General features: G+C 37.1%; 1 protein-coding gene across 1 annotated transcript; it reads right to left on the reverse strand.

Annotated features, from left to right (window-relative positions):
- Positions 1-849: 849 nt before the first annotated feature.
- insig1 (insulin induced gene 1) lies at positions 850-7,565 on the reverse strand. Its single transcript, XM_084404525.1, has 6 exons — positions 7,367-7,565; positions 6,863-7,202; positions 6,090-6,214; positions 5,473-5,639; positions 5,133-5,232; positions 850-2,545 (listed from the first exon to the last, which is right to left on the reverse strand). Exons 2-6 carry the CDS (start codon positions 7,194-7,196, stop codon positions 2,516-2,518), a joined length of 756 nt encoding a protein of 251 aa, XP_084260651.1. The 5' UTR covers positions 7,197-7,202; positions 7,367-7,565; the 3' UTR covers positions 850-2,515.
- Between the last annotated feature and the right edge of the window lie 11,930 nt (positions 7,566-19,495).

Genomic DNA, 19,495 nt, shown 5'->3' on the forward strand with positions numbered 1-19,495 from the left:
ACATCAGAACATATTACAGTTTAGACCAGTTGTCTCTAGTTATTATTTCAATGAAGCAGCATTGCATTCTATGCCTTCAGGATTCATTCTTTTAAACAGTTATTTAACATGCATTTGGGCAGCTGTTGCCATTGCAAACAGAATATAAATCAAAGGGTGGGTAAAGGATTAAGTATGTGCATTCACATACATAGACATGTACAGTCAATCATAATTGCTGGTATACATAGATATGGGGGTAGGGGAGATAAGTTCTCACATGACTTCCTCTTGGTCCAGACAAAAGGGAAGAGAATGAAGGCAGAGAGATAGTGGAGGGAGAATGATTTGGAAACAATATACTGGAAACATTTATTTTTATTTTAAAAGATACTTAAAGATACTTTACTGGTGTAAATACCTAATTAGATTGACCAAAAGCTACAAGAATTTCAGTAATGTTTCACATATAAAAATGTGCTGCTGCTTGTTTTTTCAATCAAGGTAAAAAGCAACATTTAATGCACTTAAAAGTTATTGCGTAAATTTAGATTGACTTTTTGCAACCTAGATATTTTGAAGATGAAAAGCTGGCCTTTACAGGTTATACAATTTAACTTAAACCCAAACCAACGTTTATGAATCACAATACTACATACATAAAAAAAAAATATTTTAGCATTTAATATTACAAACTCCTGCCTGGAGTCTATTGTTGAAATAATGTTATTGGGCAGAAGAGCTCAATGTAACCAGGTTAACAACTCAATGAACGAATATTATACAAAATTTGACATTGTATTAATGAATAAAAAGCTTTTTTTAATGATAAGCACACAAGTCTCAAGAGTAAATGAATAGCTCAGACTGTTGTACAACACACAATTTTATTGAATTTCATTCATCGTTGAACCTAAAATAATAAAATGAACCAAAGTGTTAAAGACACATGCACTCACTCCTAGAAACACATAATTGCATTTCTCTCTCCCCTTTAAATAAAGCTTTCATTCAGTTTTACATCTCTCATTCCCTGAAGCTGAGGTTCAGACAGAGCCTGTTACTCCTGAGAGCAACGTTTATCATGGTTTTAAAACATTTCCCTCATGTTCTTCTAACATTCCCAAAATACAGCACACAGCATTTTGCTTAAAATGATTTTTCTCCAACTTACTACTGCTAGCAAAGACAAAGAAAAACATGATGTTGTTGTTGTTTCTTTTCAGAACAGTGGAAATGGTCATTGGTATCATTTGCAAGATTATCTTTTGTGCGTGACTTCTTTTAAAAATGAGTTTGCGGTCATACTACACCTTCACATATACGCAAGAACAATTTATTTATTGCTGGTTTGTTGCTATACTGCATACGAGTCGTCTGGGGTACCTTAACATTGTAAAAAGTAATAAATATGAAAGAATACCAGGCTCAAAGAAACTGATTGCACTTAATTTGCTGAGATCCCCAAACCTACACACTAGCCCGGTGATACCTCTCATATTAACTATAGAAGCCGCTACAGGTGATAAGCAATACACAATAAATGAAGTACAAAGAAAAAGAAAAATGACTGTACTGGAGAACAAGTGACAAAAGCACTTAATTCTATATAATAATACAAAGGCAATCACAGATTGCAAACCTTTGAGGCCTTCCAACCTTTAGAAACCTTTAAATGGACTTCATTACACCATTTCAAATGATTCTATGAGTTTACATTAATACAAATAGGCATCCTTGACGTTTTAACTTATGTTCGACTTTTATTTCAAGATGCCACATCATTTCTCGATAACTAATTTTTCTAGTTTTACTTTTGGTCTGCGTTAGCAACAATGTATGACAAAAATATGATAAATTCAGTCAATATACTACACTAACCAGCCTGCAGAAATGTGATTGGCAATCAAACCTCTCTGATACTCATAACAACACTCAAGGCGGTCAGTCTGTATGGGAGTCTCGCAGTGCTGCAGGTTTTAAAAATTTTTTGCAAAATTACAACAAATCCTATATATACAGTACACAGACCTCTTTGGATATTTTGCACAGTCTTGCATTTTTTTTCCCTTTGATTTCTCTTTCGGTTCTCCAGCACAAAGTAAAACACAAAAAAAATGTGCACTTCCACACAACCTTTTTTTTCCCTAGTCTTAGACATAGGACCAGCACACACACTCATTTGTATACACAAAGTTTCACTATGCTATGATTTTGTACAGTCCTATATTGGCAGTCCAGCAACCTGGTAATAAGGAGACTGACGTTACCAGTAACACTACTGCAAGGAACTGTAACAATGACGACGCTGATGGTAGTAATGAATGCCAGGGGTGTTCGAAGGTGCTGTTCATGGCACACCGGGCCATCTCAGACCAACCCGCTCTTTTGTTTTCTTGTTTCATTATAAAGAGGAGCAAAATTAAGAGCAGAAGTTACACTTGGACAGAAACCAGGGACACCCAATATAGTCTCAGTTTGCACGCCCTCTTTTTTGGCACTCTTCGGAGCTCATTTCATGACCTCTGACACCCGCTTAGTCATTATGAGGCTTCTCAGTCGAGCCCTGTGGAAAAACAGACAGTCCATTAGTAAAGAAAATAGTGTTTGCATTACCAAATAAAACAGCTTGATTTGCATTATCTCTCTAATTCCCATAGAATATAGGGCATAAACTCTACTAGAGTGCAATACATGAAGCAATTGAATTAATATATTTAAATTCAAAATTGGTTGTCACAAAGCTGAACCTGGTCCAGTTAAAGCTCACTTGGCCCCTCAAAATTGTTACTATAATTAGTATGCACTATATATGACAAACACAAATTATACAAGGCTTGTGTGGATGGGGGAGTCCTGTAAAATATGATAGCCTCTCATAGGTCAACACTCTCTCACATGCCTCACCATGGGCAGCTGGCTAGCCTCCCAAGAAGAAGACTAAAGATTGCTATATTTAATCATCTAAACTAGGGGTGTGCATGAATATCCAATCTGTAATTATTACTTGAAAAATAAAAATACTTTTTGCAACATGTTGCTTTTCTGGCCGTAAATGCAGTAAAATCCTAAGCACGCAAACTAAAACTCGCAGTTATTACTAAATGCACTGGGTGGCGCTCTGGAGCGTGTAAACAAGTTTAATGTGTTTGATCACAGAATGTCGCGAAGTTTGGAATATCAACATGTTGTGTGGAAACATATTGTCGGGTGAAACGGAGTTATCATAAATATCAACACCATGAAATCCAAACACCAGTCGAATGAGGAAAGACAGATGTCCATCACTGCATTTACGACAGGTAGGCCTAAACACAGCTGTACCCCGAGTGATCCGAGAACTTATCTGATAGCGAAATGATCTCGAGACATATCCTTCCCTAAAGGTCTCGACGAGGGAAACCGGTTTAAAAACAGAACACACAAAGCGCTGTAAGAAACTTCGCTTAGCACACCGCGTACATGCAACATCTGTCGACGGAACGCATTTTCTTATCAGACTGAGGAGCCAACTTTAACCTAGCATGTGAATATTCTTTTTTTCCTCAACATGAACATGTGAAACAAACAGGATAACAATATGTCGACTCGAGTGTATATGTAGGCTACGTTCTGCATGAAAACTGGAGCAGTCGGCATTATTCGAGTTTTTATCTTTCGCTCTGCTTCATCTTAAATGCTTTTGTTTTGTATATTTTTTGTATACACACTGTTTAATGTTTTCAACTAAAAGAAAATCTCGAGATAAAAAGGAAGCTTGTTGTGTATATTTGCTAATCAGAAGCTTGTTAAGAAATAACGTCTTTCTCGTTAATCCAAACAATGTATAGTGCAAATTGTTTAATGGTAATCAATGTTTTACTTCAAATCTTCACAAATGTTTCAGTGGTCTGTTAGTACTAATACATACAAATTTTAATTGGTAAGAGTTATATTTAGAAATAGTCAGTTGAAGACATCGCTTCCAAATAGAGATTCACAGAGGCCCTGGTTTAGTATTCAGGTTGGCTACATCTAGTATGGGAAGCCCATTGAATCTCTCAACTGGCCATTTCATAAAGAAAGTTGAGAAAAATACTAGCAGAGCACTAATCCCAATTGGTCAAGCAAAATCAGCTGGTGCCAACTCGAAAACAAAAAACACCAAGTAACAACATGTAGAATGCACCACTTGGAGCCAGTAAAGCACTTTGACCATTAGCATGAAAAACAAGGAGCGTAATCTGCTTTCACGCCCTTATTGAGAAAGAACGAGGTTATGTCAGCAAGACAAAGAGGCACAGCTGACTGAGAAGGCTTGGATGGGATGGCACAAACATGCCTCAGACTACAATCAGCAACTAATTAAGATGTCCAGGCATGACGTATCAGCCCAGGCACGTGATAGTGAGGGTGTCAACAGCACTGGAAACTTAAACTGATCACTCTAAAGGAATGTACTTTTCACACATTTAACCTTACACATTACTAATTAATTTACGAGTGTTGTAAGAGAATGAAGTACAGTCTAAATCCCTAGTTTTTCCTGAGATCAGGTACATTTTCAAATCAAACTTTTTTTTGGTTCTCTAACACAACATCTATAAAAGTTACAAGGAAAACTGCCAACCACTTTTCAGCTAACTCATGGGTCCACAAAGAAATTCCATTTGCATAAAGTTCTGATCTTCATCAAATACAGTAACCAAAGCTAAAGTTTGTCATTGTGCTGCCTTTTATAAATGAAAAACTTGAATCCCAACTACGTCTGAATCAGTTTGTGAAATCACAGACATTGTTTGTTAACGACTATCTTAAATGTTGTTTACAAAACTAATCCTGTCTGAATAATGCTTAAGGTTGTATGTTAAATTGTAAACATTAAATTGTTGTGTGTAATAACCTGGGTCTGAGTCTGGTTTGGTTTACACTTCATTTACACTGAACGCTGTGAATAGCTGAACCATTCCAGGATACAGTTTCACTTTTGCTTATGTGGGTGTGCCCCATTTTAAGTTTCATTTCTGAACCACTGGCCTAGTGCAAAGCACTCCAGGAAACTAAAGACAATACTTGACTAATTTCACAGAGTTACTGTACAGGAATGATTTCATGGAATATGAAAGACAGGAAAAAAAGGGTTGAAGCAGAAAACATGAGAAAATGTTTCTCACCATAGCTAGCTGTCGGCCGATATTTCCTACCGTCACTCCACCAGAGAAGAATATACAAGGCAGCCACGAACGTACATACAAGAAGTCTGGAGACGTATACCTGAGAAATAAAGAATAAAGCTCTGAAACAACTAGCTAATAACCTTTAACAACTGTTAAATCCAAGCTATTGGGGAAAAAATTACATTCAGACCAAAACACTTACAAAAATATCATATCTGATGACTGAAAATGTTCTACAACTGCAGATCTAAGTATGGAAGCGAGTCTGTAACTCAGCCGTTACTTGGTAATAGATGACTCAATGTTTTCCACTGCATGTGTGTCAGTCATAACTTACTGGTAGATGCCATTGTAGACCAGCAGCTGAGCAATGAGAGTGGCTAGAAGAGCAGTGGTCAGCCCTAAACCAAAGCCACTCCTGGAACGGTCAAACGTCCACCACAGGCCCAAAGACAGGGCAGCCAGAGTTAATGAAAGCTGCACATTATTGGCAAAGTCCAGTTTCTGTGAGGTACTTTGACTTAAGGAAATAATTAGTTAGTTCTAGTTGAGCACTTTCCTTGGATAAATGTTAACAAATGTTTTGAGACTTCAAGTGCTCGCTGGTATTTGAAGAAATCTGTTATCTTGCTGTAAGAACAGTAATAATACATATCTTTTTGACTGGAATACAGTACACCACTTTTCCCTAGATTTTTTTTGTGTGTTCAGAACGAAACGAAACTTGCAAGCCTGGTGTGTGATCATCAGTTGTTTAGTGTATGATGCCAGGTTTTTCCTCATTAACAAATTAAAATGACGGCAGGTGTGTGATGCAGAGTGTTTTAAAACCTGTTTCAAAACCAGATTTTAAAAGTGGTGTGGTATATTCCAGCCTTAAAACACAAATCTCAAAAACAACGATTTCATTTCCCACAATGGCTACAATTTCATGAGTGGCACTGGTAAGGATACGGCACTGGCGTGATTGATGCCCACAAAAACAGCAATGCAGCGCATCACACTTGCCCACTCCCGTTTAAACTTGTGTGGCTCTCCGAGATGGCGATCCAAACAGGGGTACAACAGACCAACCACAGCTGCGGAAAGAGAAAATGTAGTTCTTTAAATAACACTAATTCTCAAACAATGTGTGGAAGAGAGAGAGAGAAAAAAGAAAACAACATTTGATGTCTGAATCTAATTTTAAAGTTAATTATGTTCAAATTAAATTTGTTTGACCAAATGTTTAATAAATAAATAAATAAATAGACAACATTAGTTTTAGACATCCATTGAATCACATTAAGTGTAAGTTCACAAAAAGTACTACTGAAAAGGATGTAGACTGTGAATGTGTCCACATCACCACTATGTGGACTGTGAGGAATGCAGGAGGCGGAGTCGTTATTAATTTATGTTGCACACGACTTCCGTGTTTCTCTTCTCGGCTAAGTGGCATGTTCGGCGTACCAGCCAATGGCGTGCCTCCCTCGCAGCTCACCCGTTTTGAGCGCAGCCAATGAAAAAGCGGCACCCCAAGAATGAACCCGAATGCCCGGCTGTTTCCAGGGCAGTACTTACCGATAGCGACAAAGCCCAATGTCAACAAAACTGCTCTCAACCACCAGTCTAGGGACTCTTACGTAATGTAAACACGCTATCAAAAGGCCCACAGCAAGCAGACCGTGTCTGTCTTATCGACATATACAAAACAGTGTATTCGAGCCCTCCCGTTACTGACTTACCAGCAGCTGTGCCGCAGCAGAGGGGAATCCACCAGGCGGAAGAAAACAGCGTGTCCAGCACTTCTTCTGGGAACAATGTAACGTTTCTCTGGATCTGTAGCAAGTTTAACACCAATGCAAGAACTACTCCAACGATAAACAATACAAGCCCCCGTCGAATTAAATTAGCGGACTGGAGGCTGTGCAGAGAGCCGTATGCGTGGCTCAGCACTGAGGTTATGATGGACATCATTTCACCCGTTTTACAAACAATCCAGCTGGCGCTTGACAGGTCCTTCGTCTTTACACTGGTTGAACAGGAGCAGCTCCAACAGTGTTCCTCTAGTCTTGGCATTTGGCACTGTGAGAATCAAAAACGTAATGCATGAGAAAAAAGAAAAAAAAACGCTTAAAGAAACGTTGCAATAATGTTGAAAGCCAAGCTGTTGCGCTACAAATACTTAAAAGTCTTAAAGACAAACTGTTCTAAGTGAGTTAGGAGAAGTATAGACTATGAAAACCCACCTTGATCCTTAGGCAGTATCCTCGTCTGCAACGCGACTGTGTTGTAAAACTATTTTCCAAACAAAAGATGGTTTCAGATGTGTTGTTTGGTCATCTCTTCACGAAACGCTGCTGCCTTTTTTCTTTCCACTGTACAATACTGCCGCACGCGCGCTTCCTCTGCAGAAAACAAGCGCGGTCATGTCTGGTGAGTCGCGCTGGCCAATCAGAGAACGGCGGGCCATATGACGCGAACGCACGCCACCTCCCTCTCACGGACACGCGTTGTTGATGTTCACGTCCCGTCAGCTGTTCGTTCGTTGGAACGTGTGTGTGGACTGACGTGATGATGAAAAAGAGTTATGCAAAGTTTTAAACTTCTGGATTGCTAAATGGTTTAATGATCTTACTTGGCCAAATCCTTTTCAATGAACAATACAGCACTGATTAGAGATTTTCTTGTTTTTCAATTTTAAGCGTGTACGGAGTCCTTAAAGGGACATGGTGAAGAAAAAAAATTAGATGGGAGGGAAAATAAGTCAATGCTTGTGCGTTCTCTCGCAAATGTTTTGCGTTACCGAGAAACTTTGATTTTGCTTGCAAAAAACACAAAAGTTTTTGCAAGTGAATGCAAAATTTCTCAGGGTAGCCTAACGCAAAATGAGGAACGCAAAAGCATTGACTTATTATTTTCCCTCCCATCTCACTTTTATTTTTATTTTCCACCACCAAGTCCATACTCACCTGTTTGAGCTAAATCAAAACTGCCTGTTGGGGAAATTAAGTTGTACAGGCTAATCTTTTTAGCGGAGCGACAAGAAAGCATTATGTGAATCATGATGTGTTGGTTATACGTGACAGTGTGCAGTACGTGATGCGTGTGTTGGACAGTGGCCATGAGACTGAAAGGAGGGAATTGGGTCATGATGCTCAGTGGGCTGTTCCCCCATAGTAAATAAGCTTGTGTACACAACACATAGTACATTTATTGATTCAGAACAGAGCAGAGTTCAAACTCTCACCTGAGTGGAACCACTATCACTAGATAGATGGGTCAGATGTTTGCCCTTTGTCTAGAACGACCGTCAACAACTAAATTCTCAATGTGGCTTATCGTTCATGCGAGTACATGTGATTGCATAACTTTGCTAACGTGGTCGCATACGCTTTCACAAAAAAAACGTAGTCGACGTTACTGGCAGTTGTGCATTGCAGTTGTGTCTGCATTTCAGTTGTGTCTTGTTTATTCAAGCTCAAACAGTAGGCCTATGTCTGTCCTTCACCCAGAAACATGTCTCAAGTGCTATAATGGCTGGTGCTGAAGATCTATTCATTTAGCAAGTAAGCCCCATTAACTGCCGGATCCAATTCAGTGTTCAGTTCAATTAGATTTATTTGTCTTGCACTTTTCACAATACATAGCCTATTGTTCCAAAGCAGCTTTACAAAGAATAGTGCCAAAGGCGACAGCAGCAGTTGAAAAACTTAAGTAGACGAGGAAGAACCTTGGGAGGAACCGAGAGTGGGCTGGGAAGCCTTTCTCTAAAGGGCTGGCGCATATTTATACAACAAACAATCATAGATCTATCTGTAATGCTCAGGAGTGGAAAATAAGCAATTCTTTTCTAGAGCTTGGAGATTAACAGAAATCCATTGTGAGCTTACTTCACATTATCTGGGTGAAAGTACCAAAACTCACAGCTTTGGAATGTGAATGCTCTTTAGCTTCTGGCTGAAGTGAATCATCTTTCATCTTCAGATTGTTTTTCTAAGTGTTGACACTTTTGTTTAAATCCTCAGGCAAGCACAACAGAAAAGCAATGACTAGTTATCAATAGTTCTTTTATATATATATATATAAATTTAATATTTAGTGACTGTTGTTATTCTGAGATATCAGAGATATAGTGTTCTCGTTCTCATTTACCCAACACTCGGGAAAGACGCATTCTGACTAAAAATAAGAACATTTGTCATTTCCTTTATTTTAAGAGCGCAAAGGATATATATCTGCTCAAAAACTTCTTTCATTCCATTACTTTTAAAGTTAATAATGATTAAATAATAATATAGATGAATTAGAACGGTATTTCAGCTTGAATGCAAATTCAATTCAGTGTACACCTTTGAATAGGAACCCTTATTGACTTGAAGGTCTTCAGGTCGTTAGGTTTTTTTTTTTTTTGCACATTACAAGAAACCTAGAAGAGATATTTTCTAAATCTGTATAGGTCAGATTCGTACTTGGAATTTTTCCTATATACACAGGGGTTTCACATTTTAATTGTCAGTACACACAGTTAGTACACTATTAGGATGAAATCAAAGAGCTGAAATCTGTCAACACAAACAAAACTATCTTTCAATCTTTCATTGTTTTGGGCACAATAAGTTTCCTCAGTCAAGAATCAATCAGTTTTGAGATATGATGTGACCCAGGTTAGTGAATAGGCTACAAACAATAATCTTTAATCGTGTCTAGAATACATTTTCATCCGTTTCTGTCCTCTAGAAGCTTCAGGTTCTAATTTAGCCTCATGAACTGAAGACCGCATTCAGTGCCATAATGAACAGGAAGCTCATGCAAACACAGATTTTTGCAGGCTTGATTTAATTTTTGTCCGGTTGAGAGGACAATACGCCATGTGGAAGTTCTGCCCTATAGTGACTTAAACTCGCCAGTGCTTTGTGGCAAAACATCTGTGTGGCAATGTGTGGGAGAGAGATAACGTCTGGGGAGGGGGAACGGGTGTTACAGAAGCATGAGGCAGACAGGAAACTCCCTACGGCCATCCTTCCTCATATTACCGAGGTCCCAGTGAGGCTCTTCTCTTCCTTCAACACCACACGCACATGATTTCATACAGTTATCACAATGCAGCACTGTATACAAACATTTTATTTTTCTTCTTCTCCACTAATGTTTGCAATCAATTCTGCTGGGCCACTTTAATGAACAGACGCCATATAGACGCTATATAAGCAAAGTGGCGGAACCAAAGGTAAAAAAAGTCTTTACTTGCATTGACCTAAGAGCTGAAGGACATGGTACTGAATAAAGAGAAATCGGGGAAAAGAGAATCCTTGAAATGGCTGGTAGAAACGTGCTTGTATAAAATGAAAGTGAGGGCACTCAACAATGAATGTAAGGATTTGGACACAAAAATAATAATATTTTATTTCATGTTATGTTAAGAAATTAATAATTATGCATAATCATTCAAAATATTACCACTTCTGGACACCATTTAAAAGATAGTTCACCCAAAAATGAAAATGATGTCATCATTTTGTTGTTCCAAACCTGCATGACTGACTTTCTAACACAAAGGATGCTATTTTGAAGAATGTTGGTAACCAAAAAATACAATGGAAGTAAATGGGAACCGAAACAGTTTGATTTTCAACATTCTTCAAAATATCTTATTTTGTGAACAATTGTAGGTGGATCCTATTGTATTTTGTGTTCCAGAAGAAAGGTTTGGAACGACATGAGGGTGAGTAAATGATGACAGTTTTCTTTTTTCTCCATTAAATAATGGATCATTATTTATGTTACAAATACAATTACTTGCAATGAAAGTGAGCACTAAAGAGCATGCCAAAAATGGATATTTAAATTAAAATATTTACATAAAGGAACAGTTTTGCAAAGCACTGTATATGTTTTGTATTTGTATATACAAACACATTTGCAATATAAACGACTCACGTTTGTCTCATTATTTCTGCAAAAAAGCAAAAGCAAAAAATATTTTATATTCATCCCTGCCTTCCCCATGCAGTCTCTCTAGACGCTTCAGCAGCAGGATGTTATGACAGATCAAATGAATCCCAGATGAAGCGTGGCAGAGATTAAGCAGCAAGTCTGGGTGGAATATAGCATATTCAAAATAATGAAAATGTTAAAGTGGCTGCTTTAAATTGACTCATCAGGCGAGACATCCTTATGCCCTCCCCTGACACAACATGAAGTTATGTGGTTGAAATGTTCTAATCCATCCTTTGAGACACAGGATTAAGCTCAAGGGCCAATTTTATCCTCTTTCACAGAATTTCTGGCAATACATTGCTGGGTGAATGCTTGTTGATGTGTTGCATTTTGCTTACATATATTTTTTCCCCTCCTTTTAGATGTAAATACAGAGCTCATCTTCATTTGCTGTTGGACTTAGTTTTTGACTTCACTGTACCATTTTTAGAATTAAACCTTCAGTTGTTTCTATTGATTTATCATTTGATGCAGCTGGAAGGGGGGAATCTCCTCAACCACCTTTTGTTGGGTCCTCTAGAATCAACACTCTTCTATGCCTCCCGAAAAAAAAAAGAAAAAAAAAAAATCTGTTTAGAAAACCGCAAGTGCAAAACAAGTACTTGAAGATTTAAATTGCTAATGAGAACAGCTCATTATCTGAATAACCATTGTTGCTGTTGGAGAATGCTCAGCAGTTATCATTTGCAAGTTAATTGGAGACAAAATATTCTAGCAACAATAACACATAAGAGCACATTTAGAAATACGGCAAATGTACTATAATTATAGTATAATTAGCCTGTGCTATATGATCTGATTTTCCTGCTAAAGTACAAAGGTTTTGAAAAACAACATCAAGTATGGGCTCAGTATTGTTAGCCAACCCGCTGACTGCCAGAGCACCTTGTGGTTGAACCAACCAATCATGAAACAGCAACATGTGGGTGTGTGACAGACACTGGCAATGTTCATTCATAAAAAAGGAAGGTGCGGTTATAGTGCCTTAAGAAGTACATACTGTTTATACCTTTGCTGATTTAATAAGACTGTTTGATTTTTAGGTTTCAAGGTTATTTGTCTTGTGCACAAGAGGTCAGTGGCAACTGTACACAGAAATGCTTGTAGTGAGGCACGGGTATTCTAAAGAAGTGCTATTAAACAACAACACCAGAAGACAGAGGGTGGGAGGAGACGTGGGGAGAAACAATTAATGTCTTCTTATCATGGAGCTTAAAAAAAGCCTGGTTTATCAAATGTACATATCATTCATAAACAGCTTTATGACCTGAGGCAGTAAACATAGACTATTGAGTCTTGCTTTGTGTACGTGTGTGTGTGCTGGGAGCATGGGAATCTTGCCACCTCCCACAAACTCTGGTTAATATTTAATATTTGTTCTAAAATGTTCTAGTGGAATGTTATTTCTGTCATCATTCTGTCAACAACAATACAAAAAAAAAAAAAAAAAGCAAACTTTAATTCCAACAAATGAGCACAACAACAGAACATGTCACTTTTAACCTGATATTAAATTATTTTCTGACTTAAGTTTTGTTATACAGCAACCAGAAATATAATGTTTGTTGCTGTTAGAAGATGTTTATGGCAAGATTTAAGACTCTTTGTTATCTCGCAGTCATCTATGAATTGTATCCCTGTCTTTTCTTTTTTTTTTCTTGTTATTAGGAGAGCCAAGTTTATCTTGGTAATTTAGTCTGACCTTCTGTTAGTTAAAGCTCAACACTCCCTCATCTGGCCAGGACTGGAACTAGGGTTTTAAATGCCATGCAAGTAGCAGTAACAGTGTTTGGAATTGAACAGTAGTGTACAGTTTAATGCATTTTGTGCACTATACACTGTATATTAACAATATATTTTTAAAATAGCGAAAAAACTAAAGCTGCATGTGAATTATAGATGCATGTGAATTATAGAACTAGTACCTGCAGAGCCAGAGTGGTCATAAAAACATCCCAGGATGTCTTTTGAAAATAGTAGGGGTTTAACCCCAGCATCCTGGTCAAATTTGCCCATTGACTTCTGTCCATCACCATGGCCTCCTAATCATCCCCATATGGTATAATGATTGGCTTTAGCTCTCTGTGAGCGTTCTGGTGCACTATGGCTGCTGTCACATAATGCAGGTGAATGCTACACATTGGAGGAGGTTGAGGAGATTCCTCCTGCCATATGTAAAGCACTTTGAGTGTTGAGAAAAGTGCAATGAAAATGTAATTAATTATTATTATTAGCATCATCATCAAATGTATCAGACAGTATATGTTGTTGTCAAATTCAGCATGTGATGCATATTGCACACACAACACACTTTCCATTTTTCATATGTAATAAGATCTAATTTGGCTTTAAACAACTTCTGGGAGGATGTACAGTTTAAAAAAAAAAAGTTTATAATATAGGCTATTCCAGGTTGTTACAGCCCGTGCTAAGGATTTGCCAAAGTTCGCAAGGTTAGTGACATCAAATGCTGTCGCATTAAAAATAATTCTGTTCTTCTGCAATTCATTTAAGCTATTGAAATACGGACTGTATGATGAGGGCTCAGCATGTATTCCAATCTTTTCCTACACCAGCATTTAAATTATGTAGAAATGTTAGTTGACTGTCAACAATAATTATAGGCTATTTCTGATAGACTCACAGGCTTGATTTCATTAAACATGAGAATATATATTACTATTTGCAACGTTGCTGAACAAATCTCAGCATGTTTATTTTAAAGATATTATTTAATGTTCTTCATGATTAGTTCAGCTTTTTTGCACTTAAAACACTTAAATTATCTTTATAAATAAACACCACTGCTAAATGATGTATTCTGACCAGAGTCCCACGTTAATGTTGTTTATTTTTTTAACGTCCTGCTGAGCAAACATTCAGCATGAGACGGGCATTAGCCAGGGCTGAGCATCTCCGCAAACTAATAGAAAAATAACCAAAATAATCCAAGGTTTTTATTTAACACCGTGGCTAGACTAACAAATAAACAGACGTTACCTGAGCAAAATATTCCGTTACAGTGTAGTAGTAATGATTTTATGAATTTCTTCACTGAGAAAATAGAAAGCTTCAGAAACACAATTGTAAATGTACAATCTTTAATGATGTCTTATGATTCAGCCTCAATTATCGCCCCTCAAGAACAACTACACCGCTTTACTACTATAGGACAGGAAGAGCTAAATAAACGTATCATTGCATCTAAACCAACAACATGTTTATTAGATCCAATACCCACTAAACTACTGAAAGAAGTGTTACCTGTAGTGGAAGAGCCTCTTCTCAATATTATTAACTCATCTTTATCTGTAGGTCATGTTCCAAGAATATTCAAGTTGGCAGTTATAAAACCTCTCATTAAGAAACCACAATTAGATCATAATAATCTAGCAAATTACAGACCCATTTCAAATCTTCCATTTATGTCTAAAATACTAGAAAAAGTTGTGTCCGCTCAATTGTGCTCTTTCTTGCAAGAAAATGATATCTATGAAAAATTTCAGTCAGGATTCAGACCGCATCATAGCACAGAAACTGCGCTCGTTAAAATTACAAATGATTTACTTCTAGCTTCTGACCAAGGCTGTATCTCAATACTAGTTTTACTCGATCTTGGTGCTGCGTTTGACACTATAGATCACAAAATACTCGACTACAAAACTACACTGGTGTTCATGGACAGGCATTAAACTGGTTCAGATCGTACTTATCAGACCGCTACCATTTTGTCTGTTTAAATGGGGAAAAATCGATCATAACTCCAGTAAACTATGGAGTGCCGCAAGGATCTGTGTTAGGCCCTCTGCTTTTCTCAATATATATGCTGCCACTTGGTAATATTATAAGAAAACATGGAATTAATTTCCACTGTTATGCGGATGACACTCAATTATATATTTCATCACGACCAGATGAAAACAGTAAATTATCTAAATTGACAGAGTGTGTTAAAGATATAAAATACTGGATGACGTGTCATTTTCTGCTATTAAATTCAGATAAAACGGAGGTATTACTTATTAGTCCAAAAAACTGCCCACAAAACCTCTTACAATACAACTTTAATTTAGAAGGATACAGTAAAAGACCTGGGTGTTATACAGTCATGGTCAAAATTGATGGCACCCCTGATAAATATGATAAAAAATGGCTGTAAAAAATAAATCTGCATTGTTTATCCTTTTGATCTTTCATTCAAAAAATTCACAAAAATCAAATCTTTCATTGAAGTAAAAGAACTGAAAGTGGGGGTAAATCACATTATGAAATAAATGTTTTTCTCCAAAACACGCTGGCCATAATTGTTGGCACCCTGTTATTAAATACTTTCTGCAACCTCCTTTTGCCAAGATAACAGATCTGAGTTTTCTCCTATAATGCCTGATGAGTTTGGAGAACACCTGACAAGAGATCAGAGACCATTCCTCCATACAGAATCTCTCCAGATCCTTCAGATTCACAAGTTCATGTTGGTGCTTCTTCTCTTCAGTTCACCCCACTCATTTTCTATAGGGTTCAGGTCAGGGAACTGGGACGGTCATGGCAGAAGCTTCATTTTGTGCTCAGTTACCCATTTTTGTGTTGATTTTGATGTTTGTTTTGGACCGTTGTCCTGATGGAAGATCCAACCACGGCCCATTATAAGATTTCTAGCAGAGGCTGTCAGGTTTAGATTTTTTATCTGTTGGTATTTGCTAGAATCCATAATACTATGTATCTGAACAAGATGTCCAGGACCTCCAGCAAATAAATAGGCCCACAACATATAAGATCCAGCAGTATATTTAACCGTAGGCATGGGGGACTCTTCATCCCTGTTTGCACCAAACACATCTGGTGGGTTTGCTGCCAAAAAGCCCTTTTTTTTGTTTTATCTGACCATAGAATCTGGTTCCTTTTGAAGTTCCAGTCGTGTCTGATCACTGAATATGCTGGAGTTTGTTCTTGGAGGAGCAAGGAGGATTTTTCTTAAAACCCTCCCAAACAACATGTGGTGATGTATGGGTTGTTTGATATTTTTTTTTTTAGGCTTTCTGACCCCCAAGACTCAACTAATCTCTACAATTCTCCATCTGTGATCCTTGGAGAGTCTTTGGCCACTCAAACTTTCCTCCTCACCGTCCATTAAGACAATATAGACACACGTCCTCTTCCAAGCAGATTCGTAACATCATTAGGTGATTATAACTTCTTAATTATTGCCCTGACGGTCAAAATGGGGATTTTCAATTCTTTAGATATTTTCTTACAGCCACTTTCTATTTTGTGAAGCTCAACAATCTTTTGCTGCACATCAGAACTATATTCTTTGGTTCTACTCATTGTGATGGATGATTAAGAGAATTTGGCCTTTGTGTTTCCTCATATTTAAACTCCTGTGAAACAAGAAGTCATAGCTGGACAATTTCATGTTCCTAGTCACCCTGGTTACTTAAAAATGTAAATATTAATGGGAATATACTTCAGAGATATTTTTCTCAAAAAAAATTCTAGGGGTGCCAACAATTATGGCCAGCGTGTTTTGGAGAAAAACATTTATTTCATAATGTGATTTACCCCCCAATTTCAATTCTTTTACTTCAATAAAAGGTTAGATTTTTGCGAATTTTTTGAAGGAAAGATCAAAAGGATAAACAATGCAGATTTATTTTTTACAGCCATTTTTTATCATATTTATCAAGGGTGCCATCAATTTTGACCATGACTGTATTAGACCGCAACTTGTCTTTCGAAAATCATATTTCATATGTTACAAGAACAGACTTTTTCCACCTTAGAAACATTGCTAGGCTACGTAACATGCTATCTGTTTATGATGCAGAAAAGTTAGTTCATGCATTCATGACCTCGAGACTAGATTACTGTAATGCTTTATTAGCTGGTTGTCCTGCATCCTCAATACAAACAAGCTACAGTTAGTCCAAAATGCAGCTGCTAGAGTTCTTACTAGGTCAAGAAAATATGATCATATAACACCAATTCTATCATCTCTACACTGGTTACCTATTAAGTTCCGTATCAATTACAAAGTATTACTACTGACCCATAAAGCCCTAAATGGTTTAGCTCCTGGGTATTTAACGGAACTTCTATCGCCCTACAATCCATCGCGCTCTTTAAGATCACTAAATTCGAGGCTTCTGGTCATTCCTAGGATATCTAAGTCCACTAAAGGAGGGAGGGCGTTTTCACATTTAGCTCCTACCCAGCTAACAGACTTTTGTTATAAGAACGTTCTCCAAATATTCAGTGTTGGTTCTGGGAACGTGAAAAATGTCCAGTTTTCTTGACGTTAGAGGAACGTGTTTTAAGAGGTATAATGTTCCTCAAACGTTCTTTCAACTTCATTTTGATTTTAAATTCAACATTATAGGAACGTTGATTTCTAACATTCCAAGAACATAAAAATATCCATTTTCCTTAATGTTACTAGAATGTTATTTAAAGGTTAGTGTGATGTCACATCAACATCTAAATCATCTAAATCATCTAAATCGACATCAACATCTAAATCTCTGTTAATTCTCAATAAGAACTTCTGTACACGTGTGACAGAAATAAAGTCAGTCTGGTTAGAAATAAGTGAAGCTGGTAATGCTGTTTGTGGAGTTGTTTAATGAGATCTTGATAGAGTTAATGTCTTTTATCTTCAGTTTATCTAAGGCTGTGTCTGAATAAAGTTGTAGTTTGTGTTCTTATTACTCTTTCGAAAGATGATTGAAAGAATGTTTCAGGAACATCACACTAACCTTTAAATAACATTCTAGTAACATTAAGGAAACGGGATATTTTTATGTTCTTGGAATGTTACAAATCAACATTCCTATAATGTTGAATTTTAAATCAAAATTAAGTTGAAAGAACGTTTGAGGAACATTATACCTTTTAAAACACGTTCCTCTAACGTCAAGAAAACTGGACATTTTTCACGTTCCCAGAACCAACACTGAATATTTGGAGAACGTTCTTATAACAAAAGTCTGTTAGCTGGGTAAACTCTGGAATGGCCTTCCTGATATTGTTCGAGGCTCAGACTCGCTGTCCCAGTTTAAAACTAGATTAAAGACGCATCTCTTTAGCCAAGCATTCACATAATACTTACCTTTTATACTACAGTTGAATCAGATCGAATGCATTAATATTATGAACAGCAGCTATGCTAATTATTTCCCATCTGCTTTTCTGTTGTTATCTCGGGACGCTAGTTCGTCAGCTCCCGTTTGTATCCAGCCTCTCATGGAAACTTCAGATGCCCCAACACCCGTGAAGAGACGACTCAACGCTGGCGATATGTTATGCCCTAAATTAATACATGATTAACTAACTGTATTTTTCTATGTACATTTCTGAAGTGCACATTTCTGTAAAGCTGTTTTGAAACAATATGTATTGTGAAAAGCGCTATACAAATAAATTTGAATTGAATTGAATTGAATTAGACAGTGATTAGTGTGAAAAAGGAAACAGTCATTAAGAATAGCCTGTGCAAGAATAATTTGACTCTCAAAAAGATGAGTAAAGCCTAAACTCACAAATGAGCCACTCCTGACTTTATGACTGCTGGACACTGTATTTAAAGTACAAATTATTACATCTTACTTTCAGAGGTGTAAAAAGTACTCAAAAATGTTACTCAAGTGAAAGTACAAGTACTGAGGGAAAATTTTACTCAATTAAAAGTAAAAGTATCTGGCCAGAATCATACTCGAGTAAAAGTAAAAAAGTACCACATTAAAATTGTACTTGAGTATTAAAGAAGTAAAAGTAACAGCAATAATGTAAACTAGAGATTCTTGTTTAAGCTTTTAATCTCTAAAATCATGAAGTGAATGAACCACATACAAGGTTTTATCCTGCTTTAGAACTGTTTGTATTTAATTGTATTTATTTATCAAACTATAATAGGCCGGGAGCCAGGTCCACTCCTCAGGATGTTTTTTGCTACCTTTTTTTCACTATTATTTCCTATTATCTTATACCTTGGGCCATCACAAGTTGATAATGACCACCCCCAACTCGGCCCCGTTTGGTCTCAGGGGCCAAAAAACACCCTTTTTGGGGAAAAGCTTGTGGCGGAATGATGTAATTGTGAATATAAAGGTACTGCAGCTACATAAATGGCCATATAACCCTAAAATTTTGCATGGTGTATCCTGACACATAGGGGAAACTAGCAGGAAAAAGATTCTGGGCATTGCTGCCTTTTTTCTGTCAAATATCACCCTCAACATACCCCAAAAGACTAAAAAATGGCTGTCCGCCTGACAAATTGTCATCAAAAGTGATCATTTTCAAGCATTTTATTATATATATCACTGCCTCAAATGTACATGAAAAACTTCCCAAGTTTATAAGCTTCAATTTAAGTCCAAGAT

This window comes from Rutilus rutilus, assembly GCF_951802725.1.
Source record: "Rutilus rutilus genome assembly, chromosome: 3".
NCBI lineage: Eukaryota > Metazoa > Chordata > Actinopteri > Cypriniformes > Leuciscidae > Rutilus > Rutilus rutilus.

Bases quoted from the DNA above. Each gene is read 5' to 3' on its own strand.
- insig1 (XM_084404525.1), bottom strand. From the start codon at position 7,196: ATGCCAAGACTAGAGGAACACTGTTGGAGCTGCTCCTGTTCAACCAGT. The intron at 5,640-6,089 runs GTATCCTTACCA...AGTACCTCACAG, and splicing joins GCATCAATCACGCCAGTGCC to AAACTGGACTTTGCCAATAA. The intron at 5,233-5,472 runs GTAAGTTATGAC...TTTATTTCTCAG, and splicing joins GTCTACAATGGCATCTACCA to GTATACGTCTCCAGACTTCT.